Consider the following 12318-nt stretch of genomic DNA (forward strand, 5'->3'; position numbering starts at 1 on the left):
TCAATGATCGATCAGTTATTAGAACCCATATATAGTAATTTTACCATTCCTCTACCGGAAATATTCATGAAAACCTGCCTAAGTATCAAATCTGGCTCCCCTCGGGACCCTGCCCCCCAGAATACTAGGAACTAGTATAACGGTTCTGGAGCCCTATTTCAGACATGTGCTTGAAGTCTCCTTTGCCACAGCCTGTTTGCCTGTGGAATGGAAATCTGCCATTGTACTTCCCATAAAGAAAAAATCTAATGTGAGCCAGGATATCCTTGAGAATCTACGACCGATCTCCTTATTACCATACTTAGCTAAAGTGGCGGAAAAAATTGCCAACTCTCAACTTATGGCACATCTCGAATCCCATAAAACCCTACATAGCTCTCAGTCTGGCTTTAGGTCGGGCTACTCAACGGAAACAGCTCTCCTGAGAGCGACCGAAACGCTACGGGAAGGAGCCGATGAGGGTAAGACCATGGCACTTATTATGCTAGACCTCAGTGCCGCTTTTGACACTGTAGCACATTCCATCTTGCTACAGTGTCTAAACAAAGCGGGAGTCATCAAGGAGGCACTGGGGTGGCTGAAGGCTTTCTTAACCAACAGATGCTTTCAGGTTCAGAGAGGCAATTTTCTCTCGGATAGCATTGCCTTAGAACAGGGGGTACCTCAGGGCTCTGCCCTGAGTCACACCCTGTTCAACTTGTATATGGCTCCTCTGGCAGATGTGGTCCAATCGTATGGCGTAGAGCTGGTCTCGTACGCCGACGATACTCAACTGCTGATCTCCCTGTCCCAGGCTCCCTCTGTGGAGGCTGAAAATTTTAAAACTTGCATGAGTGATCTCGCTGATTGGATGTCCAAACACTGCCTCAAACTTAACGGCTCTAAAACGGAGGTCCTAGTAATAGGAGGTAAGGACACTAGCTGGACCAAAGAATGGTGGCCACCCTGTCTGGGACCCCTTCCCATTCCTGCTAGGGAAGCAAAGAACTTAGGTGTCTGGGTGGATAGGAAGCTTTCGTTTGACAGCCATGTACATAAATTGGTAGGGAAATGTTTTGGGGTAATGAAAACCCTCAAGCGCACCCTTGACCTCCTTCCCCTGGAATCTAGGCGCACCATGATTCAGGCCCTAGTAACCTCACGTATGGATTATGGCAATGTGCTCCTTCTAGGTTCCTCAGAAATTAACATCAGGAGGCTGCAGGTGCTACAAAACTCTGCAGCACGACTAGTGTTGAGACTGCCTAGAAGAGTGCCCTCTAAACCTACCTTAGCTACCCTTCATTGGTTGCCAATTAGGAAAAGAATCTTATTTAAAGCACTTCTCTGGTGCTATAGGATTATCTCTAATAAAGCTCCGTCCTACTTGACTGACCTCGCCGTTCCCTATGAGCCTAACAGATCCCTTCGTTCCATGGGAATGTGTTTGCTCAAGATCCCTCGCATAAAAAAAGCGAGAATGGGAGGTCGATCGTTCCACTCGCTGGCAGCCAACAAATGGAACTCCCTCCCTTCCAACATTAGACTAGCTAATAATGAGCTCACTTTTAGAAAACTTCTAAAAACCCATTTATTCACCCTGTAGATCTCTCCTTCTGACACCCTGATTCTTCTCCACAGCGCGGGGATACGCCTGCTGGCGTCACCATGCGCTTTATAAGCCCCTTTAATAATAATAATAATAATAATATCTCAGTTATCCAAGTGGAAAGGTAGAATATCAATACATGCAGATCAAAGTGTGGTAATGTCAGGTTTTGGGGTCTCTGAGCTTACATTGTAGCTGTACAGAGAGAGCAAAAACTGATCACTGTAAAAATGTTTACAAAAAGGATAGGAGTACCTCAGAACCAGTTAACAACAAAGTAACTTTATCGCCTATGCGATTGTAAATACAATAAAATCAAGTAAAAGAAGAAGGGAAGTCATAGTTAATCAGATTGAGACAATTAACGAGTCTTTCAATGTTGTAGCAAGTAGAGAAATAATACTTATAAGTTGCAGCTCCTCAGTCAAACAAATGCCTCTGGCAAGTGCTCTGGGGTTCTAGCAGGATCTTCCAATTTGCTCCACTAGAAGTCCAAGTACTTGCATCCACTTCAGATTTACCACTAATGTCGAGTTGGACAACTTTGAGGCTATTTGCAACAGTAACTTACACCAATGAGTAATCTACACATAACAAAATTACTCACACTTTTGAGTAACTTTGCTACTTTTGGCTATTCACCATTTATGAGTGTAAAGTTATTCAAAAGTGTAGATTTGCATGACTCAACTCCCTGTAACTGGGTGGAACCAGCAACACACATGGCCAACCACACATTATGCAACATCCTTCCACAGAATATAATGGAGGCTTAAAAGGGAATACTCTTAAATTAGTCATTTATTTCAAAAAATGTAAAATACATATAAATTTAATTCAATATTAAAACAATACACGTTATAATAATTATTTTATGGTAAAATATGTTAATATCTATCACAACAAGATGGGAGGGACCAAAATCGCATGAAGGTCCGGTATACATTCTCCAAAGGTGTGGGTGGGTATGCGGTGCTTATGAGGGGGTGTACCAAATTCTAATAGGTAAAGTAAAGGGGCAATTCCCTTTTTAGAATAGGAGCCCTCACACACTCAAAAGAGTGTCAAGCTTCTTCGTAGGACATTTGCTCCTCGTTGAGCCGACGCAGCAATGCTCGACGGGCACCCTCGTAGGGGCTCTTCAGCAGAGATCTTTTTTCCAAAGAAGCCATATGTGAAGTGCCTATATAGGGCTCTAAGTGTAGATCTGTGTGTGGTGAGAGTGTGGAGTGTGACTAAAAAGGAATAGGTGAATCTCAGGACAAAAAACGATTTAATCGATGAGTGTGCCTGTCCTGTCCAAAAACAATGTGTGCCACTAGGAGACGTAAGGGTCTCAGGTTGCAAAAAAAAATCAAAGGGCCAATATGTTTATTAACTCAATTTGTCCATAAATGATCAGGGAAATTGTTCAGGACTGGGGGGATTGAATTATATCTACATAATGCTTGGAACCATTAATATCTAGCACGTGATCCAGGCAGCAGGGTTTTGTATGAATTACACCGTAAAAAACCTGCATAGGCTTCCCTTTTTGGACCTAACCAGGTAGACGTATTAGACTGGGGGAGTGAGTAAGGGAAAAGACATAATACAACAATAAGGGTAGCATAACAGTCGTACGAATAATAAGTCATCAGAGATGCCAAAAAGAATGCACACTCTGCATGCTTTTCACTGATGGAAACACTGTGGTAATGCAACAAACATAGGTGAGAAAACTTGACAACAAATTACACAGAACAAATAAAAACATATGTAATGGTCGCAAACATCAGCGGTAAAATCTCTAGATGATGATAAACAGATCAACATAAAACAGGCAGACAAAGGTTGCGCCATTGTCATCATGTTGACCACTGATTATGATGATGACTGTACCGGTCAGGTAGCCAACAGGAATTATGACATCCCGGTCACTGTGGACCCTACAAAATGGATCTTCGCCTAGATGGCCTCTTTGGTCTCAATAGCAGAGACTCACGACTGGATTAGTGAACATGAGGCAGACTTCTAAGTCAATACACAACTGAAAATCTCAGACTTCTATGTTCTTCCCAATATCTATAAAGGCATCTCTCCTCCACCAGGCAGACCCATAGTGTCAGGGATCAATTTCTTACTGGAACCCCTGTCCAAATTCTGCAATACCTTCTTACAGCCTCTTAAAAGAAAGATACATTCCTTCCTACAAGACACCAAATATGTACTGAGACTAATAGAAAACACTACCAACACATACCAAATTGACCACCTAGTCTCATTGGATGTGAAAGCTCTTTATACCAACACACTCCATTTTAGAAGTGTTGGAAAAAGCACTACGCACCGAGATCTGGACAACCCCCAACCCCAGTGAACTTTAAATTGGAATGCGCAACACTCACACTAACCGAAAACTGCCCATTGCAGCGCCGGCAAAAGGAGCAAAAGCCCTACGATGAAGCACGACAGTCTTTTGAGAGTAAGAGGGTTCCCATTCCGAAAAGGGAATTTCCCCTGGACTTTACCTATTAGAATTTGGAGCCCCCTCATATGAACTGCATACACACCCACACTACAAAATATGTTAATAATAACCTTTAATAAAAAAATTGACTAATTTGTTCTTTAAAATTTCAATTTCAATTAATTCTGTACATAACGTTTTGTAAGTTTGAGTTCATACACATAGTACGTAATACAAATATTTTACTTTAGGAGATTTTATTAAAAAAAAAATGTTTAAAAATCATTTAAATGTAATATAGTTAGTTGGGCTCCACGACCACTCCAGTTGCCAGTGACAGTCCTATTTCCAGCCCGGACCTGGAAAGCAGCAGTTTTTCGCCATTATTGATAGCCTCGTGGAATGTGGCAGACTTGGCAAGCAAATGACTTCAAATAGGCCACAAATAATTACTAAGTAATTAGACTAATTAAAGCATGTTTTATCTCTCAGTGTGTGCTTTTCTCAGTAGACAGTAAGACCATCAATGGATTGACTTCTTTGCGGCTGCTTCATGGGAAGGTTTTGCGATGCTGATACCTTCTCCCCAGAGTTGACAGTGAGCACCTTTTATTCTCGCACATTGTCTCTCTCATATAGAGACGTTACATTTACAACTGAAGTTTTTGACACATTGAGAACACTGATATATATATATATTTTTTTCATGGTTGAGGGCTCCCTCATGTTGAATCAAACTGAATCTCTGACTGATGTTTTTAGGCAATTAGAAAAGGTATAAGGTTTTTACCCAGTGTGGATTCTCTCGTGTTGAATGAGACTGGCATTCAGACTGTAGCTTTCCTATCATTCAGTGCATTTCTAAGGTTTTTGCCCAGTGTGATAGGGTTTGATCCCAGTATGGATTATCTCATGCTGAATTAAACTGAATCTCTGACAGAATTGTTTTTTGCATTCAGAGCACTGATAAGTTCTTTCCCCAGTGTGAGTTCTCTGGTGTTCATTGAGATTTAATTTCCGACTGAAGGTTTTTTCGCATACAGGGCACTGAAATGGTTTATGTCCAGTATGGATTCTTTCATGTTTAATTAAACTGGATTTTTGACTGAATCTTTTCTGGCATTCATTGCATTGATAAGGTTTTTGCCCAGTGTGAGTTCTCTCATGCTGCGTGAGATTTGTTTTCTCACTGAAGTATTTCTGGCATTCAGAACACTGATACGGTTTGAGCCCAGTATGGATTTTTTCATGTCGAGTTAAACTTGATTTTTCACTGAAACTTTTTTGACATTCAGAGCATTGATACGGTTTATGCCCAGTGTGGGTTCTTTCATGTAGAGTAAGGATACATTTCTGACTGAAGCTTTTCAAGCATTCAGAGCACTGATACGGTTTTTGCCCAGTGTGAGTTCTCTCATGTCGAATGAGATGGTCTTTCTGACTGAAGCTTTTCTGGCATTCAGAACACTGATGAGGTTTTTGACAAGTGTGGATTCTCCTGTGTCGAGAGAGAGTGCCCCAACACGCGAAGCTTTTCTGGCACTCAGAGCACTGATATGGTTTTTGTCCAGTGTGGATTCTCTTATGTCGAGTGAGACTGCTCCAAAAACCGAAGCTTTTTGGGCACTCGGAGCACTGATATGGTTTTTCACCAGTGTGGATTCTCACATGTTTAATGAGAGAGTATTTGTCACTGAAACCTTTCTGGCATTCAGGGCACTGATAAGGTTTTTGTCCACTGTGAGTAATCTCGTGTTGAATGAGACGGTCTTTCTGACTAAAGCTTTTCTGGCATTCAGAGCACTGATAAGGTTTTTGCTGAGTGTGTATTTTCTTGTGTCGAGTGAGAGTGCCACAGCAACTGAAGCTTTTTTGGCACTCAAAGCACTGATATGGTTTTTCTCCAGTGTGGATTCTCACATGTCGAATGAGAGAGGGTTTGTGACTGAAACCTTTTTGGCACTCAGGGCACTGATAAGGTTTTTGTCCAGTGTGAGTTCTCTCGTGTTTAGTGAGGTGGGATTGATAACTAAATCCGTTCTCACATTCATTGCTCTTATTCAAGATGTATGCATCTCCGTCTTGTGTTCGTTCCTGGATACATGCCATCTTAAGACTGAATTGGATTCCAGAGTCTGTACACATTCATATTACACTCCGTGTGACTTCAAAAATAAACTAAAGATGCTCTTCCTAACATTTGTATTTAAATAATTATAGCTTTTATCTGGAGATCAATTTGCTACTTTTAAAGACAGCCTATCTAACTTGTCTTATAAACCTATACTGAGAAGCCCCCTGTAATTATTATCATGGATTTATTTTCTCTAAGTTATACCCAGATGATTTTGTGACTCCAGTTCACCACATTTGATTTAGGATTTTTTAAAACACTGATAAGATCTTTGGAGTTTAGAATATGCCTGTAAGAATATTTGTTCATACAAATAATGACAGGTGAATTGTAATTCCAGGGTGGTTTATGGATTATCAATAGCAAAGCACTGGCCCATTTTATGGTTTCTTTGCAAGTATATGCGTTATCGCTCAATGGCTAAGGGAAGTACATGATCACTTTGGAGGTCCAGGACATTTTGAAACCACTCAGATCAACCCAACAGAGACAGCTGAAGGACAAAATCTTTCTATATTGGGAATGATAATCCAGCCGCTTTGCGGTAATGACATCTGAGAAAGAACATTTCTTTTAAACAATGCTTTCTCTCCCCTGAATCACAGGAGATGGAGACAAAAGCTTGCTCTGTTAAACTGAGGTCATTAGTCTTCCTGACAGTTCTGTCCCATCAGGTGTATGGAAACTGATTTGTTGGGGAGGGGTTTGGGTCTCAAAGTCATTTCTCATAAACCATCAGACAGAATTTGCAACAGTGTTTATTCTCAAGTGCATTGCGTGGGCATCAATTGTTGCCAATGTTTTTTGTTCTACCAATCTTGAAATATTTCCATTAAGTGAAAATATTCTTACAATTTGTAGATTCAGACTTTCAATTTGCACTTGTGTTTCATTTATATTTCACAGGCAACTCAATATCACTCTTGGTAAACATTTATGTTAATTTTTCTTTACAGATTTTGACAACTTTCTCATTAAGCAGTTTCTTCCGCTGCATGTTCCTCAACATTCCTGGTGCCTAGAAAGTGTTTCTCTTCTAGAGCTCGAGAATGTTTTCCTTGAAATAGTACTATTTGTTTTGTTTCACTCAATTAAAACCTTCTTTTTTCTGTTCATGTTTCAGTGATCTGTAGAAACAGAGTTAGAGATTGTAAATGAACATAAAGAAAACATACTTATGACCTTATACTTGCAAAAGCAACATTTACAGAAACAAGATAGGTGATTGGTTTGAGTTGAATTTCTGATAGTGGTGAAACAGCTCTTGGACACTGTGTAGATCGGGACTTTGTAAATATTTAAGAAAAGAACACAAGTTACACATCTATTGTGAAACGGATTCTTAGATGCAGACAACAACTTCAATTTACACTTTTTGTGGAAAAGGCTGGCATCATAGTGAAATATTAGTAACACTTTTTAGCAACTATCAGATGGTATTTAGCCCCTACCCACTTAGACTGTTCATCTGTTGCTTTTTCAAGTGATTTAGGAAGGGATATGTTATTGAACAAATGAACTGGCCTTCTTGTAATCACTGCTTTAAGTGCCACCATAGAGTGAGGCTGTGTCCAGTTAGTTCAGTGGAATTCACCATTTAAAATTGTGGGGAAGATAAGGACGTACTTGGTGACCAGGAACTCATCACACTCTTCAACAGGGCCCGAGCACTGCAACACCTGAAAAAGAGGAGAAAAAAATCAGAACAGCAAAAGAAACCAAACAGTGACAAGAGAAGACAAATATAAAACAACACAGCATAGAGAAAAAAAAGACTATCTTCCACTTTCACCACAGGGACCCAGAACAGCCCCTAAAGTGACAAACAAGTAATAAAAGGGCAGGTTGGGAGGATGTGGTGAGGCGGAAGTCAATACAGAGACGGAGACGGAGCAGTACGAGGGAGAAGAGTATCATGTGGTACAGAGAAGAATACAAATGCGCCGATAGTCCGAGAACTGCTGGGCAACACGAGAGGCAAGTGCTCAGGGACCAGTGCGTCCCCTAGGCCACACCACATTCACATTCCCAGAGGAATGTGGCTCCATCTGGTGGATGCCAGGGTTCGTGGGTGGTCGGAGACATTAGTGGGAAAGTAAAAATTGAAGGGGGAGGATTGCAGGAACACTGGGAGGCTGGACACTGCTACAACATCCTGCATGGCGATGCGCTTTGCTAGAGAACCCTTAGTATTCATCAGAGCCCTAGGGTAAGGAGAAGAAAGAAGAAAGCATTGTACAATTTATTAACCTGGCGTTGATTACCTTGAGCCTGGAGTATACTAACTTTTGTAGGGAAACAAGCTCAAAAAATATAAACAAGGAAGAGGACAAAATAAAAGTCACTTATTTGTTTTATTTTATTTCATTTTCTGATCACAAGCTATATAGCCAGAGAAAAGTCTGGAGATGGAGGGACATTCTGGAAGCTGAAGTGAAGAGAAAGAGAGAGAGAGAGAAATAGGAGATAAGGAAACAGAGGGCAATATAAAACCTTACCTGACAGTTATTTTGCTCGTTCACTTGGGGGTAGCAGCCACACCACCTGGTCCGTCCTAGAATTCCTTGAAAGCAAGTAAAGAGATGATTCAACCAAGTGCTTATTTGCATGAAATATGAACCACACTTCATCCCATCTTCCAAACAACCATCCTTAACTTACAAAGCAAAATGAACTCTTGTTCTCTAGAAACCATTGTAGAGCACCTTTGGTCTATAAATAAATGTGTTTTTTAAACCATTTTATTCTCCTGGTATCTACGACGAAAACCACTACACACATCTTCCTCCAAACAAAACCTTGTGCTACAATGAACACAACATGAACCCTAGCTGAACAAGGTCTGAGTGAATACACAGAGCACCCACAAGCTGACAAAGGTCTGAGAGAACATACAGCACCACCACAACAAGGGAAGACATGGCTTGGCAGTTCGGGCTGGACTGTTCCCATGATGCACAGGGTCAGACTGATTTGCATATGGCCATGTCTGAACTGGGGTGGCGGAGTGAGCTAAAGAACGGTGATGGATTAAACCCAGATCAGTTGACTGGGGGTGAGTGTTTGTATTATCAACGCTCCGTCCATCACCACCTTTGTTTTTTTTTTGTTCGCCCTAAGTTGGCAGGGTATGCTCAGACGTGAGTCCCTTGCTCACTTTGCCACTGGAGTCAAGCAAGCCCGGCTGAAGACGGCTGTAATGCCAGAAACCGGTCCTGGGAAGCTTGATTCCGGTCCAGGGAAGACATGGCTTGGCAGTTCGGGCTGGACTGTTCCCATGAGGCACAGGGTCAGACTGATTTGCATATGGCCATGTCTGAACTGGGGTGGCGGAGTGAGCTAAAGAACGGTGATGGATTAAACCCAGATCAGTTGACTGGGGGTGAGTGTTTGTATTATCAACGCTCCGTCCATCACCACCTTTGGTTTTTCTTTGAACATACAGCACACCAACAGGCTGAACAAGGTCTGAGTGAACATAAAGGGTCCCAACAAGCTGAGATAGCAGACCCTAACAGCACAGCCACTTCTTCATAGCCCATCTTTTAATTTGGAACTCATCAAACATGCAAATTTAAATAATCTGGTTGGCAAACAGCATGTTATGGTTTAAATCTTTTATACATTTTCAAGCAAGAGAAAAAACAAGACCCCAGCTCCGTGGATTCAATGCAATATAGACTACAAGTGTCAAAAATAGTAGCATTACCAAGGTAATATGACCAGAGCAGGCCTGTAGGAATAAACAATAAGGAGAAGGGAAAAATCAAAACAAACAACTGGAGTCCAACATTACCACCCCCCACCCCCGTCCACCAAAAACAGGGAAAAAGAATAATCTGGGAATCAACGTGGTCGTTTGCGGTGCTGTGAGGAATCATTATGTGGGAGATGTGTGTCTGAAAGGCGGAGAAGTTTGAGGTATCGGGGGCATGTCAGTTCACGGAACTCAGTCACAAGTAGGGTCAAGAAGGGCCGCCACATCTCTGGGAAGTCAGACCCCTTGCCAGCTAATGTGAGGGTTAATTTCTCCATACCCAACACCAGCCAGAGTCGCTGTAACCATCCAGAAAATGTTGGGAGCTGGGTGTTGCGCCAATGTACCAGGATGTTCTGCGTGGCTGCGCCTAATGTGATGGCAATCAATCGGCCCCTCCAGGACTTTAGCGGATATGTTATGGGATTGGGTAAACCGAGGAGAATGTATGTAGGTAATCTCGGGAGCTGTGTCTCGAAGTGCGTGTCTATTTCATCGAGCACCTGGGACCAGTATGATTGAATACGGTCACAGCCCCAGAGGAGATGCACCAGAGTGCCCACCTCCCCGCAACCCCTCCAACAAAGGGCACTTTGTCGTAGATCAAATCAATGCAGGGTATAATACCAATATGTCGCTATCTTAGTCAGTGTCTCAATAAATCCCATGTGGTATGCTGAATGCCGAGCCCTATGATATATGTCCTCCTATTCCTTGTGGCTAAGTGTCCTTCCCAGGTCCCGTTCCCAACAAGCTTGACCAGCGTTAAATGTATGCGTAGTGGACGTTAGTTATGTTATGTTATGTTTAGGTCTCTTCTATAGCGCACGGCTACCCCAAGGGGTGTCCTGGCGCTTTGGCAAAGAGAACTAAGGAGGAGAAACACAACACAGCGGCTCACAGAGGCCCAACCAGAAGAATTATACTGAAAAGAGCCAGGTTTTCAGCTCCTTTCTGAAAGCAAGGAGACTGTTTGACTTTCTTATGGAGACAGGGAGCTCATTCCAGCAGCGCGGAACCAAGTATCGGAAAGAGCGCCCTCCGATCCGGGCAAGTTTAATCGGAGGAACAACGGCTTTGGCCAAAAAGGCCGACCGGAGCGTCCTCCTCGGGACATAAAAACCCAGGGGCTTCTCCATATACTTTGGGCCAATTGAATGGAGGGCCTTAAATGCCAGGGTCAGCACCTTAAAGGTGATTCTTTTGGCAATGGGCAGCCAATGCAATCTCTTTAAAAGTTCCGAAGCTTTTGCCCTGCGTGGGAGACCATAAATGGCTCTTGCAGCCGAGTTCTGCACAATCTGCAAATGGGCCAACAAGTATTTAGGCAGCCCGATATACAGGGCATTCGCGTAATCCAGTCGCGAGCCAATTAGGGATTGCACAATGATTTTTTTATGCTGCAGAGACAGCAGAGGAAGAAACTTCCGAAGCATTTTCAAAATGCCGAAGCATTTCCCAGATAGACCGATGATTTGGGGTCCAAAAGAAAGGCTGTCATCACATTGCACACCTAGGTTTTTAGCCTTTACCGAGGCCACATCAGGCGAAAACATGTCCTGGGGCCACCAGGTCTTCCAGTTAGGATCCGGCTGACACCCAAAAAAAAGCAGCTCCGACTTGTCGGAGTTGCATTTCAAACTGTGCCGCCGAAACCAGTCGAAGACCGCGGCCAGGCATTCCCTGATCAAACCACCGTCAAAAGCCTCTCCCTTTTTAGATGTAAAAAGGAGCTGGGTGTCATCAGCGTAGGATATGATCCGGGCACCAAAGGACTCCGCTACCGCCGCCAGAGGGGCCATATAGATATTGAAAAGGGTGGGGCTCAGGATAGACCCCTGAGGGACCCCCACCTCTAGCGGCGGCATTTCCGCGGAGAACGGAGGTGCCCAGACCACTTGTCGACGGCCGGTCAGAAAGGATTTAAACCAGTTCCACACCGTCCCACGAAGGCCGATCTCCCAGAGTCTAGACAGGAGACCGGCATGGGGGACGGTGTCAAACGCCGCCGACAGGTCCAGCATAACCAGGATAGCCTTCCCCCCCAGATCAAGCGTCTCTCTGATGGCATCGGTGATCTCCAACAAAGCTGTCTCCGTGCTATAGTTAGCACGGAAGCCAGATTGGGAGTCATGTAAGATGTTATTGCTCTCTATAAAGTCGGAAATAGAGAGCTGTACATGTTTCTCGATCACCTTTGCCAGAGCAGGGAGAAGGGAGATCGGCCTGTAGTTAGCATGGACAAGAGGATCCAAAGTGGGCTTTTTGATTAGTGGGTAACATTTTATATAGGTCCGAAATTATTTTCTTATCGGATGTGGGTGTGATGAGCCATTTCTCATAGGGAGTCAGAAGACGCTGAGCCTCAGGTTGGATGTGCAAGTGGAGTG

General features: G+C 43.1%; 1 protein-coding gene across 1 annotated transcript in view; it reads right to left on the reverse strand.

Annotated features, from left to right (window-relative positions):
* Nucleotides 1–2373: 2373 nt before the first annotated feature.
* Nucleotides 2374–12318, reverse strand: part of LOC144803299 (uncharacterized) — a 33264-nt gene continuing 23319 nt past the window's right edge. Inside the window, exons 2-4 of the mRNA XM_078671857.1 lie at nucleotides 8670–8734; nucleotides 7798–7850; nucleotides 2374–7298 (exon numbers count right to left, since the gene is read on the reverse strand). Of these exons, the coding sequence (XP_078527983.1) occupies nucleotides 4899–6182 (1284 nt within the window). The 5' untranslated portion in view covers nucleotides 6183–7298; nucleotides 7798–7850; nucleotides 8670–8734 and the 3' untranslated portion in view covers nucleotides 2374–4898. The remainder of the gene's footprint in view (nucleotides 7299–7797; nucleotides 7851–8669; nucleotides 8735–12318) is intronic.

The sequence above is a fragment of the Lissotriton helveticus genome, chromosome 1_2, assembly GCF_964261635.1.
Source record: "Lissotriton helveticus chromosome 1_2, aLisHel1.1, whole genome shotgun sequence".
In the NCBI taxonomy this organism is placed as follows: Eukaryota; Metazoa; Chordata; class Amphibia; order Caudata; family Salamandridae; genus Lissotriton; species Lissotriton helveticus.